This window comes from Mesoplodon mirus, assembly GCF_964341445.2.
Source record: "Mesoplodon mirus genome assembly, chromosome: 2".
Taxonomy (NCBI): domain Eukaryota; kingdom Metazoa; phylum Chordata; class Mammalia; order Artiodactyla; family Ziphiidae; genus Mesoplodon; species Mesoplodon mirus.
In genome coordinates, this window is record NC_138977.1 from 120,501,579 (window position 1) to 120,526,522 (window position 24,944).

General features: G+C 43.3%; 1 protein-coding gene across 6 annotated transcripts in view; it reads left to right on the forward strand.

The window, feature by feature from the left end:
* Nucleotide 1: 1 nt before the first annotated feature.
* The window catches only part of TTC13 (tetratricopeptide repeat domain 13), a 70,925-nt gene continuing 45,982 nt past the window's right edge, over nt 2-24,944 (forward strand). For all 6 annotated transcript variants that reach the window (XM_082629638.1, XM_082629639.1, XM_082629640.1 and 3 more), the window contains exons 1-3: nt 2-342; nt 17,580-17,674; nt 21,736-21,811. In XM_082629638.1, the coding sequence (XP_082485764.1) occupies nt 75-342; nt 17,580-17,674; nt 21,736-21,811 (439 nt within the window). In that variant the 5' untranslated portion in view covers nt 2-74. The remainder of the gene's footprint in view (nt 343-17,579; nt 17,675-21,735; nt 21,812-24,944) is intronic.

Genomic DNA, 24,944 nt, shown 5'->3' on the forward strand with positions numbered 1-24,944 from the left:
CCTGCCAGCCGCAGGTTCAGGCTGGGAGGCCGCAGCGCGCGGCGAGGGCCGCCGCACATGCGCCCTGAGGGAAGATGGCACCTGCCGGCTGCTGGTGCTGCGGCTGCTGGGGCGGCGCTGTGGCCGCCTCGGGCGCCGCCCGGCGAGTCTTGGTTCTGCTGCTGCTGCTGGGGGTTCTGTCCAACGGGCCGCGACCGGGCGCTCTAGCCACCGAGCACTACTCGCCGCTGTCCCTGCTCAAGCAGGAGCTGCAGCACCGGCAGCAGCAGGAGGCCCCGGCGGGCGGCGGCTGCAGCCCGCAGTCCGGGGACTGGGGGGACCAGTACTCTGCCGAGTGCGGCGGTGAGTGGGCGGCGGCGGCGGCGGGCGGGCGTCTGGGTTGCCGCGGAGCGCCGGCGCGGCGGGTCCGGGGGCTGCGGGCCCCGGGGCCGATGTGTGGGCCGCCCGGGCCTCGCCGGCACCGGCCGCGGCGTGTGCCCCTGCGGGAGCCGGCTCCGTGAAGTGTCACGCCGGGGCCGCTTCCCGCCGCTCACACCCACGCCGCTGCGCGCCCTCCTCCCGAGGCCGCCGTGGGGAGGGCGGTGAATAGTGAAAAGAGCTGACAGCATGTCCCCGAGGCCAGGGCGGCCTCTCTGCAGCCGTAGCAACTTTTGAGAGGGTGGCGGAGGAGATGGCAGGTGGCCCGGGGCAGCCCCAGTCCCTTCTCTGGCCCCCGCGGGTGCTGTGGGAGCGAGGGAGGGACCGACGGACAAAGAGGACCGGACCCGCGCCCGGATCGGGGGTGTCTGGTCCATCTTAGGCCTGGAAATCAGGTTTCCTGACCTCCCGATTGACGTATTGTATCAAACATAGCCTGTAAAAATTTGATCCCTGGGAAGAAAGGAGGAAACAGAAGAGTAACCCCATTTAATCTGTTCATTGACATCTTGCTCCCAGGTGTTTTAAGATTGACCTGTGATCTGTCAGGTGTCTCCCAGAGAGTCAAAAGGGCCCTGCGGACCTGTGTATGTCAGAGCTGTGTGTGTGTTGGAACTGGGCCAGTTCATTCATTAAGATTGGGCGCTGTTGGCCTCAGTTTAAGGTCCTGGGCAGATTCCTCAGGGGCAAGGTAGATATGTACATTTTTCGTTTTGAAGGTCTGTAGTGAGTCTTTTTACTCTTTAATCCCCTCCCTTGTCCTTTCCCTTTCCTCTTGCCCTCCGTGAGTTCCATTAAGGCTTGCTTTTGAAACGTCCGGGTCTACCTAACTCATTAGGAGCTGGCTGCTTGCTTTTATGGCCTGACAGCTGTCTAGCATTGTGTACCTGGGAAGACAATAAGTGTCTTTTGGTTGAGAGATGAAATGTCGAGATTAGCACAGTCTGATTTCCTTTCAGCACAATCTGACTTCCTTGAGGACGTCTCGCTCACCGAGGGCTGTGTGACTTCTGTATTTTGAAGTAAGCCGTGGCTGGTAAGAGCATGAATGCCATGGCCAGCACTGCACAGTGGAAAGAGAATGGCTTTTACCTCTGTCACTTTCTGTGACTCCGAGCAGGTTAATTGCCTGTCTTTGCAAAATTGCCTCCTCTGTAAATTGAAGACACTGTTCCCTAATTACGGGGTTTTATTTTCTTCACAAGGATGCCGTGAGGGAAATGGGAAGTCGCGATCGTACACGTACGCAGTGCTCGCTGTGTGCCCTGTGCTGTTGTGACGGCTTTAGGTTGGTTAGGCAGTACTCTTAGCCTGTCAGAGCACTGGTAACTACGTCATTGGATAGTAGCTCCTTTTCTCAGAGGAGAAAACTGGGGCACAGTGAAATCGTCACTTTCCTGAGGGCCCACAGCTGGAAGGGGAGGAGCCTAGGTGGTCGGACTCCAGACAGCATTTGTCTGAAGCACTCAGTGATTATAGTTAGGGAAAAAGCATCTGTAATATTTACAAGCATATAATAGGTAGTGTGTACATCTTCCTTTCCTTTCCCTCCTATATTCATGTGATGCTCGCTGGCTAAGGGAGACCCAGAGTCTAGGCGATGAAAGATACAAATTATGAAATCAATTGATATTATTGATATAGGTGGCTCATTTCACTTTGTAGCATCAGGCTTACGCCAATGGTTAAGAGTCCTCATTTGAACCACCTCTGACTTGTATTATGCTTTTCACCCAAATAATGATAAATGTAGGTTTTCAGAACCAGGGCATTCGGAGGAATCCTGTTCATCCTCCATTCCCTCACATATGAGGGAATTATCTAATGTTATCTAATGTTCTCTGCTTCAGAGGATGAACACTGTATTTTGAGGCTTTAAGCATAATTTATTTAAATGTTTCAATTTTCTCTTTATCCCCTCCGTGTAGTACTTATTTTCTTAGTTTAGAATTAAGAGCGTGCTGTTGAAAATTGGTGACACGTCTTCCAGACAGCCTTCCCTGGGCTGACGTGAGTGTCCCAGTGGCTGCCCACAGGTGCTGCAGTGGCTTTGCTGCTCCTGCGGCCACCTCAGGAAATGACTCCCAGGGTCAACTGCTTATGCTACCTGGGTCTCCAGGTGTTCCCCTTAGCTTTGCTGGCCGCAGTGTGTGACAAAAGCCATCTCTTGTATGGTAGAAACTCACCCACCTGTCTGTTATTTCTCCTTCCTTGTCCTAGACAGCCAGGTAGAAGCAAGTGAAACCTGCCTCAGTCCCTCTCTGTTCCAGGAAGAACAGCAATTCAGGATTTACAGCAAGCCAGATTGTAGCCTGAGGGGTTCATGCTCTGCATCCAGAGCCCCCATCTGATCAGCATTAGGGTCTAAGCAAGTGCCAGGATCCAGAACTAATCAGTTATTCAGAATCAAGCCCTGCCCTCACCAGCTATTAATCACGTCACTGTCCTTGCTGGCTCATCCAGCCCAAGCCTATCCAAATCAAGCCAGGCCCTATTCAGAGGGCAGCCACGGCTGCACAGCCACTTTTCAGAAGCCTTCCCCCTGCTTTTGGATAAAATGACTGAGTTGATGCCTGCCTGGGTCTGAATCTGCACACCTTCAGATGAGCTGTGTATGTATTCTCTTAAGGCAGAACCTCCAGTGATTGTAGGGCCGAAGAGGACAGCTGGTGGGAGCTGTCTGGACAGCAAAATGGCAGTGGCCGGAATCCAGGCCCCAGGGAGCAGCCTCAGGGGGCCCAGCTGCCCAGACGACAAGCACGGGTGATCTCAGTGCCAGGGACCTCAGCCTGGCTTTCCTGTTCCCCAGCGCCCCCTTCAGCTTTTTCTCCTCTAGCACGTTTTTACATTTCACTTTTTATTTGAAAAACATGTGTAACCACAGACTTCTGATATTCTGTTTTCCCGTGGTGAAAATTGTCTTGCTCTTTTAAAAACACGAACACTGTAATGTACATAGTTTTCAAATAAAAGTAAATGTTCCCTCCCTTCCTTGTTATCTTTGCCCTGTTTGTAGTTTGGAACTGTGGGAAGAAATAAGGAACAGCAGTTTTCCCCTGATTCTTTCCGCCGGTTTTATCCTTGTCAACACTGCATCCTTATTTCACACAGCACTTGACACTGAAGTAGGTACTGTTTTTGTCTCCATTTTATGTAAGGGGAAACTGAGGCAAAGAGAAGTTAAGAATGGTCACACGGTAGAGAGTCGAGCCAGGATTTGAACCTGGCCTCCCGACAGTTTGTGAACTTCCCGTCAGTAATATTTGCGTGTTAGTATAATTTCTTACTAATATAACTGATAAAGTCCTATGCCCTTAAGCTTTGTTGCAAGTTATAGTCTTAGGTAACTTGTCCTAGAATTTTATGTTTACATTATGTGCAAGGATGTGCCATTGAACCTAATACTTGAACCGTAGAGGGGACTGGATCTGTTCTTTTTTTTTTTTTTTAAGATTTATTTATTATTTATTTTTAAATTTTATTTACTTCGGCTGTGTCAGGTCTTAGTTGCAGCACGTGGGATCTTTGTTGAGGCATGCGGGATCTTTCATTGCGGTGTGTGGGCTCTTCATTCTGGTGCATGGGCTTCTCTCTAGTTGCGGCGTGTGGGTTTTCTCGTCTCTAGTTGTGGCGTGCAGGCTCCAGGGAGCGTGGGCTCTGTAGTTTGCGACACGCGGGCTCAGTAGCTGTGGCACGCGGGCTCAGTAGTTGTGGCACGCGGGCTTAGTTACCCCACAGCCTGTGGGATCTTAGTTCCCTGATCAGGGATCGAACCCTCATCCCTTGCATTACAAGGCGGATTCTTTACTACTGGACCACGAGGGAAGTCCCTGGATCTGTTCTTTAACTGAAAACCTGTTTGTGTGCCTCCTAGATTCTACTCAGTGCTGTAGACCCTGGGGTTACAGCACGGTCGGCTGAGTTCCTCAGTGGAGCCTGTGTTCTGGTGGGGGAGGGAGCAGTGTGCAGTAGGCCTGGTGATAAGTGCCTTGAGGGATAGAGTGGTGTGGGGATGCTTCTTTGAGAGGTGGCCTGGGAAGGGCTCTGCTAAGGTGACACGAGCAGAGACCCGGATGGAGTGAGACTTAGAGAGAGAGCTTAGCCGTATCTTAACTTGACCCCCTGATGTCATAGATCTGGTAAAGTCAGGTCTAGTTAAGTTGTAACTTGTCCACTGATTCAAGAATTCAGGTTTTCTCCTCTGCTCTTCCTACCAAGGTTAAGCTGCATCTTATTCCAGTGCAGCATTTGTCTGTATTAAATATGTCTTTATGTGTTCTTTATAGATGGTCCACCTGTATTTTAGTTCAAACATACGCATTTCTAGTACTTGTTTCAAAGCTACTTTTGTTGGGCTTCCCTGGTGGCGCAGTGGTTGAGAGTCTGCCTGCCGATGCAGGGGACGTGGGTTCGTGCCCCGGTCCGGGAGGATCCCACATGCCGCGGAGCGGCTGGGCCCGTGAGCCATGGCCGCTGGGCCTGCGCGTCCGGAGCCTGTGCTCCGCAATGGGAGAGGCCCGCGTACCGCAAAAACAACAACAAAATACTCTTGTTTTCCTTATTTGAAAATGTATTGATAAGAACAGTGAATTTATGTGTTTTTCTTGCTTTTTTCTTAACTGCCTTCTTGAGAGTTTTTCGTCTGCTCCTAGGTGAGGTGGTTTTGTACTTGATGTCTTTGGGTAGTTTTCATCTAACTGGTGACATCAGCACTATCCGTGCTTAATGCCTCAGTCAAGTTCAATGATTAATTTGCAACCTGAAGTACTTTTCTTTAGCTTGTTGAAATTAACAATCCCAGATTTGAGTTTATTTCATTTTCCCACTGTTCGTTGTGGAGAATGGAACATTATTGTCTGTCCGATTTGGGAGCTTTAACTGCCAGAAAAACAAGGAAGTAGCTGTGAACCTAGCTCTGTGTTTTTGACAAAGTCAGTCAGACTTAAAGAGATTGTCAGTATTTATGGTCTCTCTCTTAACTGCGTAATCGGTTATTTAAATACATGAAATCGGTCTTATTTCCCACAGCCTTAAATTACTGCTGTGTCTTAGAGGTGGTAAGGAATCAATAGAGGGAAACTTCTATAATGAGAGCTGCTTCCTCTTTTGCTCTGGCTGCGGGGAAGAGCCAGGTTTTTTATGCTCAGTTACGGCAGCTGTGGTAACCCTTACTGTTAGTGTATTTGCTTGATCCTTTTTCCCTTTGGCCCTGATTATCTGCGTTAGTTATCATACACAGTTTTGTGGCAGATCTCTTCTGATCTTTTCAAGGCATACACAGTAAATTTGACAGTGTAAAGGAGCTAGCTTATTTTGAGTGCAGAGACTGAGGCACGGAGTGATGAAGAGATTCGCTTATTGTTACTTCAACCAGCCCAGACGACTGATCACTGTGAGGGTGAACATTTTTCAGAAAGTTCTCTGATTTAGGGGTGGCTCTTTGTCGTGAGAGCCCGATGAAGCTGGTAGCCCAGGGTATTTGCATACTCGTTAGCTTCTTCCTGTAGATATGTTGTCGTTAAGAATTACATTTACCTTTTACAAGTTTCTGTGCACTGGTAGATGTGTTCAGCTTTGGGTGACAGAGGTTAATTCTTTTCCCCTCTGGATGAGGGCAAAAGATATGTGGCCTGGGTTTTTAAACCAACCTACGTGGAGCATGACTACAGGAAGTGGCAGAATACTTTCTATATAAAAACTTTTCAAGGAGTCTCTTTTACAGCCTGTAGAGCTTCTTTGTACTCAAGAGATACTTGCCTGACTGACCAACTTATAAAGCATCCCCTTTTCACAGTGTAGTGTTTTCAAGAGGTCATCCTATCTTTTTGTTTGGGCTTGTTATCTTGCAGATAGAATAAGTACAAAATTTATTAAAATAACAGAATTTTAATACTTTGCACTTCGGGTTAATGCTTTCCAACATTTTCCTTCTGCTGTCTTTTTAAAATTTTTACTCTTTATTGAAATATGACATGCAGAAAAATGTGCGCATCACAAGTGTAAAGCTCCATAAATGTTCACAAACTGAGTAACGCGTGTAACCAGAAAGAACCCCAAATCAATAACTGCTATCTGTTTTTAAGCATGCTAATAAAGTCTTATTCTACGTCACCCTTGTTTCATTGGGAAATATTTGCTGTGGCTTCATTTCTGCCTCAGGAACCGGCACAGTGCATGGACTCTGCTCAGGCGCTGGCGTTCTTCACACAGGTACCTGGGGGTCCTATGTCAGGTGGTCTGTCCTCCACCTGGCACGACTTCTGCACGAAAGACCAGTTGACTTCTCTTGTGACTTTTTCCTGCCTGTGTTTGGAGTGTTCTCAGGGACACTGTGTTTCCTTGTCTCTAATGGTTTCACATCACTACCTAGATCTGCTTCAGCTTTCTCAGTAGAGCTGATGATGTTTGACAGTACGTGTGGGCTTACGCGAAAGTCTTCAGCTCTTAAGAGTGTGTGCCACCCTGAGCCTGCGATGCATTTTCAGCGCAGTTTATAACCCCAGGCTAAGTGAGCAGCCTTTGTGGGTAAGGCCCGCTGCCCAGTATGCTGGAGGCAGCACCTGCCATCCTGTTCTGTTCCTGGATCGGCGCCCTGTAACTTGCTTCCATGCTTCTTTTTCCATTCTGTGCAGCTGACCAACTCCTTTTCTTTTGGTTTTATACATTCTTTACAAGTACTTTACTTTTATGTGAGTTAATACAGTTTCAGTCAAATTACATTCATATTTTGCTAAAAAGCCATTCTGTCTCTTTTAAGATGGCTTTTGCAGATCCTTGTTCTAGAGGACTAGTTATATGTTGATTTTATAATCTAATTCTCAGTGGGCAGCCTCTATTTTCAAGTTGTTTTATGATAACTTACACATCTCAGGTACTGATGAATGGTATTTTATTAGAACAAAAGAAGCATATAAATTCTTCAGAGGAGAATTTTCCCTCTTATTACTTTTCCTGTTATTACATTCTAAAGGAAAAGTACCACCTGGGACCATCCAGCAAGGTAATCTACAACGTCCCTGTTACTGAACCGAACTTGAGTCTGCATGCCCACGGCACCATAAAGCCAGTCTGCTGACACCAGGCTGTGGTGAAGGAAAGTTCAACGATTATTTGCAGGGCACCAAGCCAGGAGGGCTGGCAGCTTCTGCTCAGAAAGTCCAAACTCCCCGATGGCTTTCAGGGAAGGGTTTTAAAGGCAACATTTGGGGTGAGAGTTGTAGCCTGTGGACTTTCTTCTGATTGGTTGGTGGTGAGGAAATAAGGTGATGTTTTGGGGATCTTAATCATCAAGCTTCTGGTTCCAACCAGTCTGGGATCTACAGGCTTGTGATCAGCAGGTCGTCACCATCCTCCACCTGGGTGGGGTCTTAGTTTCTGCAGAAACTAACTCCAAGTTTATCGTCCTTTAGGAGGAACTAGGACTTTTATCGCTGAACTATTGTTTAAGCTACCATTATGTTTCTTGCTTGACTGCTTTTCCTTAGTTTCTGCATTCCCTCACTTCCCTAATTGGTAACTGCTTGAGTCTGCTCTTTGGAACTCAGGGAAGACCTGAGAGACTAAAGCCTTTTTCCACAAACAAGAAACAGGTGACATGGAGGGCCTTTGGTACCCGGGAGGACCCCACAGGGGTCAACCCTCCCCTGCCTTTTCTTTGATACTCCTCAATCTTGAGGGGAACAGGGAGCAGGATAAGAAAGAGAATAAAGTCTTGGATAGATAGGTTAATCATAAACTTGACAGGGCAGCTCGGTTTCAGGGGGACCTAGCTTTACCCTCAACAGTGGTTGTCTTACAAATGCAGAAACTGACAAAAGCAAAGTTTCTTGGGTTTTAAGCTCTGAAATATATATCACGTTAAACTTAGTCATGGCTGTTCTAAGATGTACTTAAGGAGAGAAGGAATCTTTTTGTTCATTTTTTATATGTGTTTTATACCTGCATATCTGTGCAAAAACGCTTTTACCAGAATTACTCATTAAAGTCCAGTTATTGACCAAAAAAAAAAAAAAAAGCAAAGGCACTACAAGTTGATGCCGTGTAGCACCTGTTTGACCTTCAGGGAGCTCCTCCAGCCACGGTAACGCGGTCTGCTCTTCCCAGGTTACCCTACACCTGGGACCAGAATTGTCGATAAATATGTGGCACCCGACTTCCAAGTTCTGGCTCCTCCATGGGAAAAGCCCAGTCATCCTTGTGTTTGGGTGAACCTGGCCCACCGTCTGTTATACTTAGGGCCAGGTGGTCAAGTGATGAGCACAGAAGCAGCTGTGGAATTCCTTATGAAACATTTTCCTTTGGGGAAACGCAAGCTTTCAGTCAGCTTTCCCTTGCAGGACAGGAATGTGTGACACACGCATGCTCTTTGCAGTAACACCGCCTCTCCTCAGCAGGAGGCAACGCTCTCCTCTTATTTGATTGAGAACTTCCACGTCTTCCCACCATTCTAGCTGTCAGCCCGCCCGCAGCTGTACTGATAGCCTTTGCCTGTGGTCCTGTCTCCTTGGAGGACTCGTGGCTTCTGCCTGGTGCAGCGCCCATCTTGAAAAAACAGGCAACAAAGACAGGACCACCGAGTCCTTCCAGCCACCACCTCATCTCTCTGTTCCCTTTTACAGCAGAATTCCTCAAAGAAGATGTTTATATACACTGTCTCCATGCCCTACAGTCAGCTCCTGTCTCTCCACCAAAGATGCTCTTCTTAAAGTCAGCTGTGTGTAAGGTTGAGGGGGAGAAGAAAGAAGTTGGATGGCATTGCTGTAGTAGACTATTACCAGGACCCCACTTTGGCAGAATGAGTGGTGACGAATGTGCCGTGTGCCCCTATCGACGGGGTGTCCTAGAGTGCATCTGTGGCGAATCTTCGCTTCATTGTTTCTTCATTTTTGTGACCTTAAACGTGTCCATTAACATTGAGCATCATTCCCCACGTGTACAGTGAGCCCAAGGTATGTTCCACCAGCCTCAGAGAATGGAGGACCAAAAGAAATAATGTCTGTGAAAGTATTTTGAAAGCTGTAAAGTACTGTGAAGGCCAAAATAAACTTCAGGAAAGCAGGAAGAAGAAATTTATAAGAAAACCCCAGCAATTTTAGCCTAGATGTATATACTAACATTTAACAATCATTCTGTGAACTGTGGGCATTATGTCTATTCCTCACAGTTGCCCTAAGAGGGTATGTGGTGGTAGTTATTCCTGTTTTACAGATGAGGAATCTGAGGCTAGGAGAAATGAAAGGACTTGCCCAAAAGTCAAACAGCCAGTTAGGCATCTAATCTGAGTCAGTCTGGCACCACAGCCTGTGCTCTGAACCCCTCTGTTACTTTGCTGCGGCACTAACTAATTACATTTGAAGTCAGGGAAAGAGGAGCTTTAAATAGAAGAGCTGGTTGTTTGAAAATAAGGGGTAAAGTTTAGACAATCATCTAGCAAGGGTAATCAAGAAAAATGAGAAGAAACAAATACAGCTGACCCTTAAGCAGCACGGGTTTGAACTGTGCAGGTTCACTTATACACGGGTTTTTTTCAGTAGGAGATACTGCAGTGCTACACAGTCTGTGGTTGGTGAATCTTCAGTTGTGCAACTGCGCATTTGGAGCGCTAACCACAAGTTATACGCAGATTTTCAACTGCATAGAGGATTGGCACCCCAAACCCCCATGTTGTTCAAGGGTCAACTGTAGTTGCCTTTAGGAATCGTTACAACTCTCTGTATAGCTCTTTGACAAAGATGTAGAACAGTTCAAAGCAATAGGTAGCTCTTTAGAAAAAGGTAAATTATCAAGTTGATTCTCCCTCCGCCTCTTAAATATCTTGTTCTCACCAGGGTCAGCTCTTTCCTTCTCATTAAACTTAAGCTTCCTAAGCTTTCTTAGAGATCCTACCTACATTTCCTGCTTAATCATCTACCATCAGTTAATGATTATCAAATTTATACCTGTAGCTCTTTCTCTGGAATTTCCTAACTACATGCAAGACAGCTTCCTGGTTTAGCATCTCATGAGCAATTGCTTAAACCCAGAGTTAGCACTTTACTTCCCTCTAAAAGCACTCTTCCTCTTAGACTCCCCACTTCAGTTACAGGCACTACCCCTTTCTAGCTGCACAAATGGGAAACAGTCCCTCTTTCCTCTTCCTGTGCCCAATTTTCTCAAAGCCCTGTCCTTTTTCCTTCATATCTCCTTCTCTCCCCACTGTCTTTGATCTTTCTTCCTGCTGAAGCTTTCCATGGCATCTTAATACTAAAGAAGAAAGGGAATAAATGAACTGGATACTAAACTTGGGAAACTAGAAGAGGAAATAAAGGAAATTGCAGGACTAAGAAGACCAAAGCCAGAATAAATGAATTAGAAGTCCAGCAACAACGGAATGGATCAATAGACCCAAGAACTGCTTCTTTAAAAAAGAATAAAATAGATGAATCTGATAAGGCTAACGTGTAAGTAGGGAGCAGATGCAGATGCGCGTAATGAATGAGGGGGTATGTGCACAACTGTAGCAGCTATTAGAATTTAAGAAACAACGGGGGCTTCCCTGGTGGCGCAGTGGTTGAGGGTCCGCCTGCCGATGCAGGGGACACGGGTTCGTGCCCCGGTCCGGGAAGATCCCACATGCCGCGGAGCGGCTGGGCCCGTGAGCCATGGCCGCTGAGCCTGCGCGTCCAGAGCCTGTGCTCCGCAACGGGAGAGGCCACAACAGTGAGAGGCCTGTGTACTGCAAAAAAAAAAAAAAAAAAAAAAAAAAAAAAAAGAGATAACGGTGCAGAAATCTCTGCTAATAGGTTAAAAATAAGAAGCAGTAGAGAAATATCCAGGAAGATGATGTAGAAGAAAAAGATGAGATGCTTTAATGTGTTTTGAGACTATTTCTGCAGTAATCACAATGAAATTACTTGTATGACCTGAACAAGGAAGAAAACAGACTTTTCCTAATTTTATGGAAATCTGTAGCATTTAAATACAGCTGGTTGGGTTATTATTTGAAAATAATTGAATTCATAGTGAGTTAAATATTTTTAGATTAAAGAACAAATTTAACCTCCTGTTCCAGACAACTCTAGTTACAACTAGAACAAACTAGTTTTGTATCACAGACCTTACCAAACCAGCAAAAAACACTGATGCCAGAATCTGATAAAGTGCGGGGGGGGAGAAAAGAAAGCTATTAATATAGTTATAAAAATCCAAAGTAGGGCTTCCCTGCTGGCGCAGTGGTTGAGAGTCCGCCTGCCGACGCAGGGGACACGGGTTCGTGCTCCGGTCCGCAAGGATCCCACGTGCCGCGGAGCAGCTGGGCCCATGAGCCATGGCCGCTGAGCCTGAGCGTCCGGAGCCTGTGCACCGCAATGGGAGAGGCCACGGCAGTGAGAGGCCCGCGTACCACACACGCACAAAAAAAATCCAAACTAAAATATTAGTAAACTGAAGCCAGCAAACAAAAGAATAATCTGACTTGATCAATTAGTTTATTCTAGAAGTACAAAAGATGGTTCAACTTTTAGAGGAATTGAATTAATCACCTTGATAGATGAAAGGAGAGAAATCATGATTATCATAAAGAAATATCCAAAATCACAAGTTTCAGCCAGCTTTCCTGATTTAAAATTTCTAGTAAAGCAAAGAATAGGAGAATTCTTCCTTTATATGGTAAAATACATCAATCTCCACCCTTCCTTTATATGGTAAAATATATCAATCTCAAAATAGGCACATAGAGCAGGTTCCCACTGGATGTTTGTAAATGTTAAATTTAAAAGTATTACTGTCAAAAGTTGAGGAAATTCTGGGTCATCAAATAACATGTTAACGTCAGGACTAAGCAGGAGTGCCTCTTTTTTTTTTTTTTTTTTTTGCGGTACGCGGGCCTCTCACTGCTGTGGCCTCTCCGGTTGCGGAGCACAGGCTCCAGACGCGCAGGCTCTGCAGCCATGGCTCACGGGCCCAGCCGCTCCGCGGCATGTGGGATCTTTCTGGACCGGGGCACGAACCCGTGTCCCCTGCATTGGCAGGCGGACTCTCAACCACTGCACCACCAGGGAAGCCCAGGAGTGTGGCTTTTATCACTAGTATTACTGAGCACTTTGGGGAGGTTTTGTCCAGTAAAATAAGATGCTAAGTGAGTATAAATATTAAACCTTGATATAATTACGTGTCGATGGCACAGTTATCCACTGTGTAAATGAAGACATTAATAGAGCTGTTAAAAGTTCAATAATGTGGACAGATAAAATATTCAGCTCTAGTCAGCTAAGAAGGCAAAAGATGGACAGTATGCTGTATTTCTGCCTGGGCCACTGTCCCGGTCCTGCCAGCCTCCCATGGGCCTTCACCTGTTAAGTCCTTAACTTCGCTTAGATCTGCCTTCACTCTTTCATGGCAGGCAGCCAACCAACACCTCCATTGCTTTGCTGGAGGGTGGCCTTTTGCAAATTGCTTAGGCTGTCGGCCTCGTTTTCCTCTTCTTTAAAATGGGGATTGGAAGGGTACCTATACATGGTGACTATATCAGTGTTAGCTGACGTTACTCAGTCCTCTGGAAGCTTTTCCTGAGCGCACACACCTCTTCTCCTGATCATGCTCTAGGTCATGACTCTTAAACTGTTGCATTCTGACATTTTTTTATGTGGCTCTGATTACTGTCAGCTTCCCCACTGAATGTTATATGCAAGGACTGGGGTCATTTATGGTTTTGACAACCATTGAGGCTAAGGCCGTGACTGGAACATAGTAGATGCTCAGCAAATAATAGATTCAACCACCGATGAATCTGTGGTTATCAAGCGATTTTTTTTTAAGATCACAACAGACTTGAACGTGTACATCCTGTATAAAAATTATAAAATTCCACATAGGTTAATAGAAGATTAAATTTTGTAAAGAAGTCAAGTGTTTCTCCCCTCATTAATCTACAATTTTAATGCAATTCTAATAAAAATCATACAGAGCTTTTTGTTTTGGAACCGTAACAAAATGACTGAAGTTTATCTGAAGGAAGACTGTTTATCCAAATAGCCAAGAAATTTTTTTTAAAAAAAGGTGATGAGGCTTTGCTTTTACATTAACATGTATGCACTCATTGTAAGGCTATAGTAATTGAAACAATGATACTGAAGTCAGAATAAACATCATTATACGGGACTAGAAAGTCTACAAAACAAAACAACAAAATGCAGGTTTATTGTAGAGAATTGAAATTTTATGTCTAAAGTATTAAATTAAAATGATATATAATCTCACCAAGTTTAAATTTAAATAATGTAGAAGAAAATGTAATCATATGGTTAAGTGTTTACCTTATACTATTAAGTTAAAAGGGCAGCTTACAAAACAATGTAGCTCATTCAATTCTCACAACCTCATGATAACAGTAGTAGCAAACATTCTTTGTGTCAGAAACTATACCACATGTTTTACTTATATTTCCTTATTTAAATCTCACAACCACCCCTGTGATGTAGATAATTTATCACTGACCCTGTTTTACAAATGAAGAAACTGAAGATGGAGGACGCTAAGTCAGTGGCCAAGAACTAGTAAGCAGTGGCAGAGAACAGGAATTCAAACCCAGCCACCCGATTTCAGAATTATCACTCTTAATTATACACACCAAAATTTTCATGGTGGTTCTCAGTGCATGGTGGTATTCTAAGTGACTTTTATTTACATTTTTCTGTATTTTCTACAATGATCGTGAATAGCTACTATAATTTTTTAGAAATAAATGTCCATGTAGAGATTGAAGAGTCATCTGTCAGAGCTATTGCAGAAGGTAGATGTAAATCATCTCAAAGATTCCTTTAAAAAAAGGAGTCTAGAAACAGATCCCAGTGACTATAATGTGTTATAAAGGTGGCATTCAAACTGATAATTTCATAAGTGGTCCTGAGGTTAGAAAGTAGATAATTAGAGATTCTTCTCTAAATCTTAAGCCAGAATAGATTAGATGAGTTACAAATTAGCAAAAGATACAAGCAATTTACAAAAGAGATACAAATGGCCAATAAATCAAAAGTTTAATCTTACTAGTACTCTTTTCAGATTGGAAAAGATAAAAAGAATGGCACTGCTTTGAGCAGAGGGAAATGGCGGTGTTTATACACTGCGAATGGGAATGGAATTATTAAGCATTGGGATGGAAATGGAGCAATATATATGGAAAGTCTTAAAATTGTTTACACCCTTTGCCTCAGCAATTACATATGTTATACTGTAGTTTAATTGCCCAGTTGTGTAAATTTGCAAAAAATACAGGTCAAGGATACTCATTGAAAGTGTCTGTATTAAGGAAAAAAGAAAGGACATCCTAATTATCCAATGATAGGGGTATGGTTAAATTTCATGCAATGGAATACTGTGCAGCCATTTAAAATTAAATAAATGTTTGGACTTCCCTGGTGGTGCAGTGGTTAAGCATCCACCTGCCAATGCAGGGGACACGTGTTTGAGCCCTGTTCTGGGAAGATCCCACGTGCCACAGGCAACTAAGCCCATGTGCCACAACTACTGAGCCTGTGCTCTAGAGCCCGTGAGCCACAACTACTGAGCCCACGTGCCGCAACTACTGAAGCCCGCGTGCCTAGGGCCCATGCCCTGCAACAAGAGAAGCCACCACAATGAGAAGCCCGCGCACTGCAAGGAAGAGAAGCCCCCACTCGCCGTAACTAGAGAAAGCCCACGCGCAGCAACAAAGACCCAACGCAGCCAAAAATAAAAAAAAATTTTTTTAATTAAAAAAAAATCAGTACACCTGAAACTAATATTATAAATCAACTATACTTCAATTACAATAAAAAATTATGTAGATGTTTATTTATTGAAACTAAAAAGAATTCCATAAAGTGGAGAGATTGTTAGAAGAGAATACAGCCATGTCTATGTAGTGCTTTGCACTGTGCTCAACATGTGGTGAGTTCTCAAATCGTACCTTTTTTAAAAGGTAGGAGAGACAGGTTATTGAACGTATATCCAACTGCCTATCAACAAGCATTACTCGTTCTTCATTCTTGTCAGACTAAAGCCTTTCTCTGGGTCCATGACTTCCTAGTCTGACCACTCACCTTCCAAACTCCTATTTTTTATTTCCCAGCACCAACTCCCTCCTCTAGCTAGGTCTCCTCACTGCCCCTTTGCATTTGCTTGCCTTTGTGTTTCTGTACACCACTCATTTTGCCTGGAGTATCCATTCCCTTTCTGCCCGCCAGTCTGAACCCATCCATCCTTTAAACCCCGCTGTGCCTTGTGAGACTTAACATTCCGGCTTCAGTCACTGCTCCCCACCAGGGCTCTTGGATCCATCATGTCCTTCTTCCTGTTAGGATACACACATGTGAGAATTCAGCTAAATTGGTTCACGTGGTTCCTTGAACATAATTTTGTGCTCTTTTTTTTGCGGTACGCGGGCCTCTCACTGTTGTGGCCTCTCCCGTTGCGGAGCACAGGCTCCAGACGTGCAGGCTCAGTGGCCATGGCTCACGGGCCCAGCCGCTCCACGGCATGTGGGATCCTCCCAGACTGGGACACAAACCCGTGTCCCCTGCATTGGCAGGCGGACTCCCAACCACTGCACCACCAGGGAAGCCCAATTTTGTGCTCTTTAATGACTGCTGCATTGGAGCATATTTTAAAAAATAAGTTGTTGAGGCAAAATTCACATGATGTAAAATCAACCATGTTCAAGTGAACAGTTCAGTGGCATTTAGTACATTGACCAGGTAGTGCAGTTACCTCAAAACATTTCCATCACTCCAAAGTAAACTCCCTTCCCATCAGGCAGTTTCTCTCCATTCCCTCCTTCAACCGCCAAGATGCATACTGTGTCTATGGATTTGCCTATTCTGGACATTTCATATAAATGGAATCATACAATATGTGATCTTTTGTGTCTAGTTTCTTTCACTTAGTTTTTGTTTTGGAGGTTCTTCCATGTTGTAATATGTATCAGTACTTCATTCATTTAAAAATATTTATTTATTTTTGGCTGCATTGGGTCTTAGTTGCGGCGCATGGGATCTTTCGTTGTGGCACATGGGTTTTCTCTCTCGAGTTGTGGCAGGCAGGCTCCAGAGCGTGTGGGCTCTGTAGTTGCAGTACGAGCTCTCTAGTTGTGCCACACGGGCTCAGTAGTTGCGGTGTGCGGCTTTGTTGCCCTGCGGCATGTGGGATCTTAGTTCCCCAACCAGCGCTCAAAACCGCGTCCCCTCCATTGGAAGGAAGATTCTCAACCACTGGACCACCAGGGAAGTCCCCACTTCATTCATTTTTAAGGCTGAATAATATTCCACTATATGTATATACCACAATTTGTTTATCCGTTTTCTGTTGATGGACATTTAGGCTGTTTCCACCTTTTGGTTATTGTAAATATTGCTGCTATGAACATGTGCATATGTGTGCTTGTTTGAGTCCCTGTATTCAGTTCTTTGGGGTATGTACCTAGGAGTGGAATAGTGGGACCAAGTGGTAATTCTGTCTTTAACTTTTTGAGGAACCAGCCAACTCTACAGTGGCCACACAGTTTTACATCCCCATCAGCATTGCACAAGGGTTCAATTTCTCTGCCTCCTTGCCAGCACTTGTGATTTCCCGTTAAAAAAAAAAAATTATAGCCATCCTAGTGGGTGTGAAATGGTACCTCCTTGTGGTTTGATTTGTATTCATTAGTTAATAATGATGTAGAGCATCTTTTCATGTACTCAGTGGCTGTTTGTATATCTTCGGAGAGTTGCTGGTTCAAGTCCTTGGCCCGTTTTTAAAACGGGGTTGTCTTTTTCTTGTTGAATTTGAGGAGTTTTTAGATATTCTGGATACTAGATCCTTAGCACATTCCTCTTAACATCAGGTCTTCGTGGCTTGACTTTGTTCCCCTCTTTGTGATTTTTTTTTTTAACCTCTGGGAAATGCTGCCACATAGGAGGTATCCCATGAAAGGATCCTAACAGCTGTGTTCGCTGTTGTGAGGACAATCACTAATGCGTGTGTGAGATACTTGGAAACTATAAAATGTTACCCAGTTGTAGAGGTGGAAGACAGGATGCCCCTTTTAGTGTTTTTTACACTTGTCCTTGTTTTGATTTTGTGGATTCTTCACATTGCAATTCATAGGTAAGCACCTAAGAGCCATAAATCTAAGGTGAGGAGAATAACAAGGACTGTTTGCTTTTCAGAGTCATCCTTTTTGAACTTCCATGACTCCGACTGCGAACCCAAAGGATCACCACCCTGTGACTCTTTGCTTTCCCTCAACACTGAAAAGATTCTGGTATGCATCTTCTATGCCTTCTGTTTTTGTGACCTGAAACATGGTGATACTAGTTCCAAAAGGTGGAGATTGCATCTGTTTATCAACTAGGAGTTGAGTCCAGTTGCATAAGATAAAGATAGGTCATCTGGTGTTTAGTCACATTGAATTATTGTGTCTTATGAATTGGATAGTTGGTCATTCTGGACCTAGGACTCTTTACTTTTAAGTTCCAAGGAATAAAGGAGATCATGGCTGAACCTTATTTCTAGGAGCCTTACGGATTTGAAGGTAGCATATAATCTTATTTTTCCAGCCTTTGCCTGTGTATCTTTTATATCTATGTTTTTTTTTATCAGTACCAGCTAAGCTGTACAAGAGACCTCTCCATTCCAGGGATGAGCACCTGGCACTGTGCCATGTAACGTGCATCTACCTATCGTGCTAGCGTGTGTCCCCCTCTGGCCCGGCTGCCTCACGGTGCCAGGGTATTTTTGTTCACACTTAATTCTGTGAGGCTCTTATTCTTTCAGTGCCCAAGGTTAACAATTTTTCACCAGGCCTTTTCCTTCAACATCCACATAGATATTGTTGGCTTCTTTTGTTTAAAATTTCCCTTTAGGATACTCTTTTCTTTTCCAGACAAAGCTCTGCCTTTTCATGTAAGAACTACTCAATATGGGTAGAAACTGCAAACTAGAGAATGATCAACTGATTTTACTTAACTCATTGCATAGCCGTCAACGTGGTATATGGAAGAACTTTTGAATTAGACTTGTCCCAGACCAGAATGGGCTAACTTGTGAAGTAGTGAGTTGGCCATCACTGAAAACATTTAAATAGAAACTGGATAATCCCCACCTTGGAGAAGTGATTAGATTCTTTGAGTTATTAGGGACCTTCTTGTTGATAGTAATTCAAATATTATCTACTATTTGCCTTTCCAGTTTAAGATGGCACTAGCTAGTAACCTATGGGAGAAAGCTTATCAGTCTAGGCCTTTTGTTTTCCCTAGGTTGAAAATATGGGAGTTAAACTCTTCATTTATTCATTCATTTTCCAGATATTTATTTTGCACCTATTTTTGTCAAGCATTGAGCTAAGTAAGTACTTAGCCAGAGAGTGGTGAGCCAGATAGGCTTGGTCCCAGCACTTAGGGCTCTATAGCTACTAATCAAATAATTATACAAGTAAGCATAGAAGTATAATTGTGCAAATCATATGAAGGAAAAACAAAGGGTCAACATAATCTCCCTTAAGTTAGGGGTATCAGGCAAGACAGCTTTCAGGAATTGAAACATGAACAGGGACCTGAAAGGTGGATTGGAGTTAGTCTACTAGCAATGTGGGGTTGTGTGTTTAAACTTCCTTGATCATAGCTGCTCCACTCTGTCCACAGAAGATATCAATAGATGCAGTATTAGACGTGGGGAAGATTCTTTTTGATCAGGAAATTACTTTGTCTGTACTATACTTTTCCTGCCCACTTCTGTTACAAATTTTTTTTCTATATAATACAAACATTTTAAAATGAGATATGCTCTTCAGTATATTCTTAATGTTGCTTAGTAAATGATTTCTTCTTTTTATGGGATTTCATTTCTGTTCTCTTCCCATCTTTTTGCACGAAGTCTTGGAAAATGGTTGCCAAGACCTTCGTTGAATACTGGATGAAATAATAAAAAGTTTTTAAAGTATTAAAAGTGTTGTTTATAGACCCCTTCCCTTGGCTCTAAGCAATTTATTAAGTAGAAAATGTTTTGCACTTATGTGTTTGTCTGTAAGCAGCTGATAAAGAGGAAGGACTTGTGTCTGGTCACACCTGGATGTATGTACAGTGCTGTGTTGCCCTCACGTGTTGTGGAATCTACCACTTCTTAAAGAAGCCGAATGAGGTTCCCATATGTGAAAGCTCCCAGCTATAGAGCAAAGCAAGAAAGAGCTGACAGAGTTCCCCTCTAGCCATCAAGGTTTTACTGGAAGAAATAAAGTATAAACATTCCCAAAGCAGTAGAATTTTCAGATGTTTCATTTTGTTTGGGGTCCTGAATGGAATAAAGTGAGAACTGTGAGTCTTCTGAGATGGGATGCCCTTCTGACCTGTATCTTTTAACTTGTGTTCTAAGTAGAGGTAGCTTATTCTTGACTTGTTTTATAGGCAAACCCAAAACCACTCTGTATCTGAACATCAATCTTGACTTTAAGAGTGTAGGGAATATAGGTGGAAGTACCTGTTACTCTGTTGAGTCAGTGAAGCCCAAGAGACCATGGCTAATGAGTACCAATCATTAGCTGAAGAGCATATCCATCAGTCAGAAGAGTCACCTGTGTAGAATTATTTGGCTGTCATACATGCCTGTAGGCATCTGTACAATGAATTAACAAAAAGAGGAATTCAAGTAATTGAGATGTCACTGGGTTCTGATCGTAAAGTTTTGCCAAAAGCGACATCTTTAGTCTTGTATTATCTTAGCTTTTCCTGTCTATGTGTGTGTACAAGTTTTAATCATATCTTAGGTGAATCTGGTATGAAGTTATCATTTTAATGTGTACCCTGTAGGCTAAGCATATCACAACTTAGCGTTGACAGTCAAATCTTCTGGCAAAGTGACAGCTGTTTGCATAATCAGACATGATTTGTCTCCAAAACACAATAGAGCCGTCTTTTTGTATGTTGGACCATTGCTGCCTATAAAATCTTTCCAATTACTAAGCTAACTTACTTAGTTTTTCCCTAGCTTCCGCTTTTGCTTTAGCTTTTCTGCCAAGCGTGTATATGCGTGTCTGCATATGCATCAAGTAGGATGGTTATGGTCATCGCCTGCTATGCATTATTTAATAGCATGTCTTGTTTCTTGGTCAGGTTTTGCTGGTCCTATTACAGTGTCATCCCTGTACCACTTACAGCTTTTTTTTTTTTTTTTTTTTTTTTTGCGGTACGCGGGCCTCTCACCGCCGTGGCCTCTCCCGTTGCGGAGCACAGGCTCTGGACGCGCAGGCTCAGCAGCCATGGCTCAGCCACTCCGCGGCATGTGGGATCCTCCTGGAACGGGGCACGAACCCGCGTCCCCTGCGTCAGCAGGCGGACTCTCAACCACTGCGCCACCAAGGAAGCCGTAGCTTTTTTTTTTAAGATTTTTTTTGATGTGGACCATTTCTAAAGTCTTTATTGAATTTGTTACAATATTGCTTCTGTTTTATGGGGTTTTTTTGGTTTGTTGGCCACGAGGCATGTAGGATCTTAGCTCCCCAACCAGGGATCGAACCCGGGCCCCCTGCATTGGAAGGCGAAGTTTTAACCACTGGACCCCCAGGGAAGTCCCAACAACCTGTAGCTCTTCTAAAATATTTTTAAAGTTTAAAAGCAATGTTCTGGGGGACTTCCCTGGTGGTGCAGTGTTTAAGAATCCACCTGCCAACGCAGGGGCATGGGTTCAAGCCCTGGTCCGGGAAGATCCCACATGCCGCAGAGCAGCTAAGCCCATGCACCACAACTACTGAGCCTGTGCTGTAGAGCCTGCGAGCCACAACTACTGAGCCCACGAGCCACAACTGCTGAAGCCCGCGCCCCTAGAGCACGTGCTCCGCAACAAGAGAAGCCTCCGCAATGAGAAGCCCGAGCACTGCAGCAAAGAGTAGGCCCTGCTCGCCGCAACTAGAGGAAGCCCGCGCGCAGCAACAAAGACTCAACACAGTCAGAAATCAATAAATTTATTTTAAAAAATATTCTGTTATCAAGCCACTTTGGAGACCAAACACTAGAGTGTGGTCTTTGTAACATGATCAATGTCATTGAGTAGTCGTCTGTGGAGGGAGCTTTGAAACAGCCGGGAAGATTAATCCCCATGAAAGTAAAAAGATAGGTGTTCCTGGAAACCAAAAACCACTAGTGATAAGGCGAGGAAGCAAATCAGTTACAGCACAAATTGTGTCCCTGAAGTACATGATTGATATGACTTAATGTGAATATTTTCTTGCTTTCATATAAATCAAATGTAGCTTTAATTTTTTTAAATACAGGTTTCATGGTAAGTTTCTCCTCCTCTGCAATAAGCTAAAATGTATGTTTGTTTTTATTTCAGAGCCAGGCCAAGTCTATTGCCGAACAAAAGAGATTCCCATTTACTACTGATAATGACAGCACAAATGAAGAGTTAGGTGAGACTTGACTTGGGCGCTGTTCCTGGGATATTTGCCTAGAATTTATGATCAGATGCAGAGCAGGTAGGCGGGATGGTGAGACAGAAAGATCACAGAGCCTGGCTCTGACAGCACGAGAGGTTTGCCCGTGGGTAGGGCATTCAACCCTTGTGAGGGTCTCGGTACTATAAGTCATAAAATAAAAGGTCTGGATGGAATCCGTAAGGAGTGTTCCACATCTGTGTTTCTATGGAGATTAATAATTATGGTAATGAGTTCTTATGAGCTACTGGCATTCATTAGAAGGTCATTTGTGTGCTGTCGTCAAATATGAACAATAGAGAAGTGAAAGCAGGAGAGAGTCACACCTACTTCAGTCTTCTGTGTAATACAATAGCTAGGTTGGAGTTAATTTTACTATGGGGCCGATCAGTTATTGTTGGGTCTCAGCATGTGGGTGTAGAAAGTTGAGTTCATTCTAATCTGCAAATGGGTCATGCAGTGCGGCTTGTTCAAGGCATGTCTTCAAACAGTCTGGTTTCGCCAATGTCTGATATGCTCTGGGTGTGTCTCCATCAGTGCCTGGTCAGCTCACACTTGAAAGAGTGGAAACAGAATTGAATAGAGGACTGAACACTGCAGCTGGACAGATTTCACATAAGTGCGTGCTCCCGCAGGTTGCCTGGTGGCCCAAAGCACCTGCAGAAATTTTTTTCTGTCTAATTTACACATAACCATTTTATCCTTTCTTCTGCCATATGCATTTTATATTAAGACTGAGCACTTCTTGTATTGGCTTCTTCCTTTGTTAGTGCAGATAATTGAGAGTTGACTATTTTGAAAGTATTAATCACTTTTTGTTTATATTCTTTGAGTGGGCTTTGAGAATTAATTATCCTTTAAGGCATCAGATTTGGTCTCTGTTGCAGTCCTTGGATTCTGTTCAGCCTTATATTCATTTATTAAATAATGAATTAAGAGCCTAACGTGTGCCAGGCCTGTCCTGTGCTCTAAGAATAATCCTAGTACACCCTGGGATAGGATAGGCCCTGAGCTGGCTTAGGAGCTTTTGAACCTCAGTATTTTTTTTTTCTTGGAAAAATGACCTCTGTCACCATACATGTTGTGGGGAGATGTGGAATTGCTGGCTATTAACAATTTCTGGGAGATTCCAGCTATCCTAGTTTTTTCTTTATGTCTTTGAACTCCCACAACCAAATTTAGATCCTAGTACGAATAGTTATTTATATTTGTCCAAGATTTAGATTACTTTTTAATGCATACTTTTGGGTTTTTCTCAAAAAATATTTACTTTTAGATGGAAAGATTTGAGAGCTGCATTTGATTTTATTTGAGTGGAGTTCAGTAGGCTAGCCAAGGACGACAATTTTCAACATGTTCCTAAGTGTAACATTTATCCGCTAAAGCCGTATTTGTTCTTATGGGTCACTTATTCATTTGTTCATTCAACAGATATTTACTGATCTTGGGAAGATAGATAGGAAATTCTGAAAATTTAGATCTGAAAGGAATCTAAGAAAATTTTCTACAGGCTTGTTAAGCAAGACCCAGAGAGTCATGAGAGCGACTTGAGGTCCCCATGGTGACACAGCCAGCGAGTGGCAGGGCCAGAATCTGAGCCCAGATCTTGGCTTTCTAAAGTACCTTCCTACACTCAAAAATGCACAAGTTTATGTTTCAGTCCCTGTTCATCCAATCATCAAGGAATTCAAACCATTTTGCGGTCCGGCCCCGTGCACAGTAGTTTCAGTGCAGCCCAGATTTCTCTCAGGGTAGCGTGTTGGTGAGGAAGGTGGGTCCTGAAGCCAGGCAGCCTGTTTCCTTTGTCTCACTGCATGCTGTCTTTGGACAGTTTAAATGCTTCATTTCCTTGTCTGCACATGGGGATGACAGTTGTACCTACCTCACCGCAGTTAAGGAGTAAATGGGTTATAATACATGTATATCATTAGGATTGTGCCTGGCACGTATGAAGAGTACCGTACAAGTAACTATGATTGTTGTTATTGGTTTTACTACTAATGCCGCTGATCCCCACTGAAGAGGTCTCTGGTTATCTCATTGTCTGCTACAACTACCTGAATAGTATCCATTCCCATTATTCTGAATAGGAGTTTGAGCTTGATTATCTTTTCAAAAAAATTAGGATGACAACAGTCCTCTTTTCATGTTGATGAATGCCCCCAAAAGCTCTTGTATTATTATGATACTCGACGTTTCTGAACTTTACTTTTCTCAGGTTAGTTATAAAGATACTCTAAATCTCTTTCTGCATTTAATGTTTGACTACTTTTTACTGTCAAGGAATTTAAACTCTGAATGACATTAAAAGTTTTAGTTACCCATCTTCTTGAACACGTAATTATGTCCTTGAATTAGAGGGTTGCATAAAGCTCTTTTTGCAAAGAAATAGGATCAAAATAGTATTGTACTGAGTTAGGAATACAATTTTTCAGGGATATTTGGGACTTTAGAGAGTTAGGGCAAATATTATAGATAAAAATGTAATCTAGAATATTAAAAGTTATTGGGTTTTTTGACAGGTGAAAAAGTTTAGTCAAAATTGTGCCATGTTTTAAGAGATATTCATGGCTCTAATTTCAAAATACCACTTACATAAACAATTTGATTAAAAACTATTTGTGACCGTTAAAGTATATTTTGAGTAGTGTCTTGACTATATTTTGAATAGAAGAGCTAGGGAAAAGACCAGTGGTCTTTTGCAGTGGTGTGAATTATATCTACAGTTAAGCATTATATTAATATATATTAATTGGAGCCTCTGTTTTTGTTCTTACTAGGTAATTGGCAGTAAAGTCAGCACCTGCAGGAATCGAGATATGTGATGCTATTTGGGTATTTCTTCTAACTTCCACAGTAAAGTCACATTGCCATGTTATATGGATATTATTCAGGCTTATTACTAGCTCTTTTGTATATATAGATAAGAAACATCGTAAGGATTATTTAGTATTTGAAAGTGAGCGATGGGCTCAGAAAAAGATAATTACTTCTTGTAGGCAGATGTTTTATAGATGGCTTTAATAATTTAAATCTAGATGGAACTAGAAGACTGATTAGCAAGTGCTGAGTGGTAGGAGAATTCAATTACATCTTATTAACTTCTAGG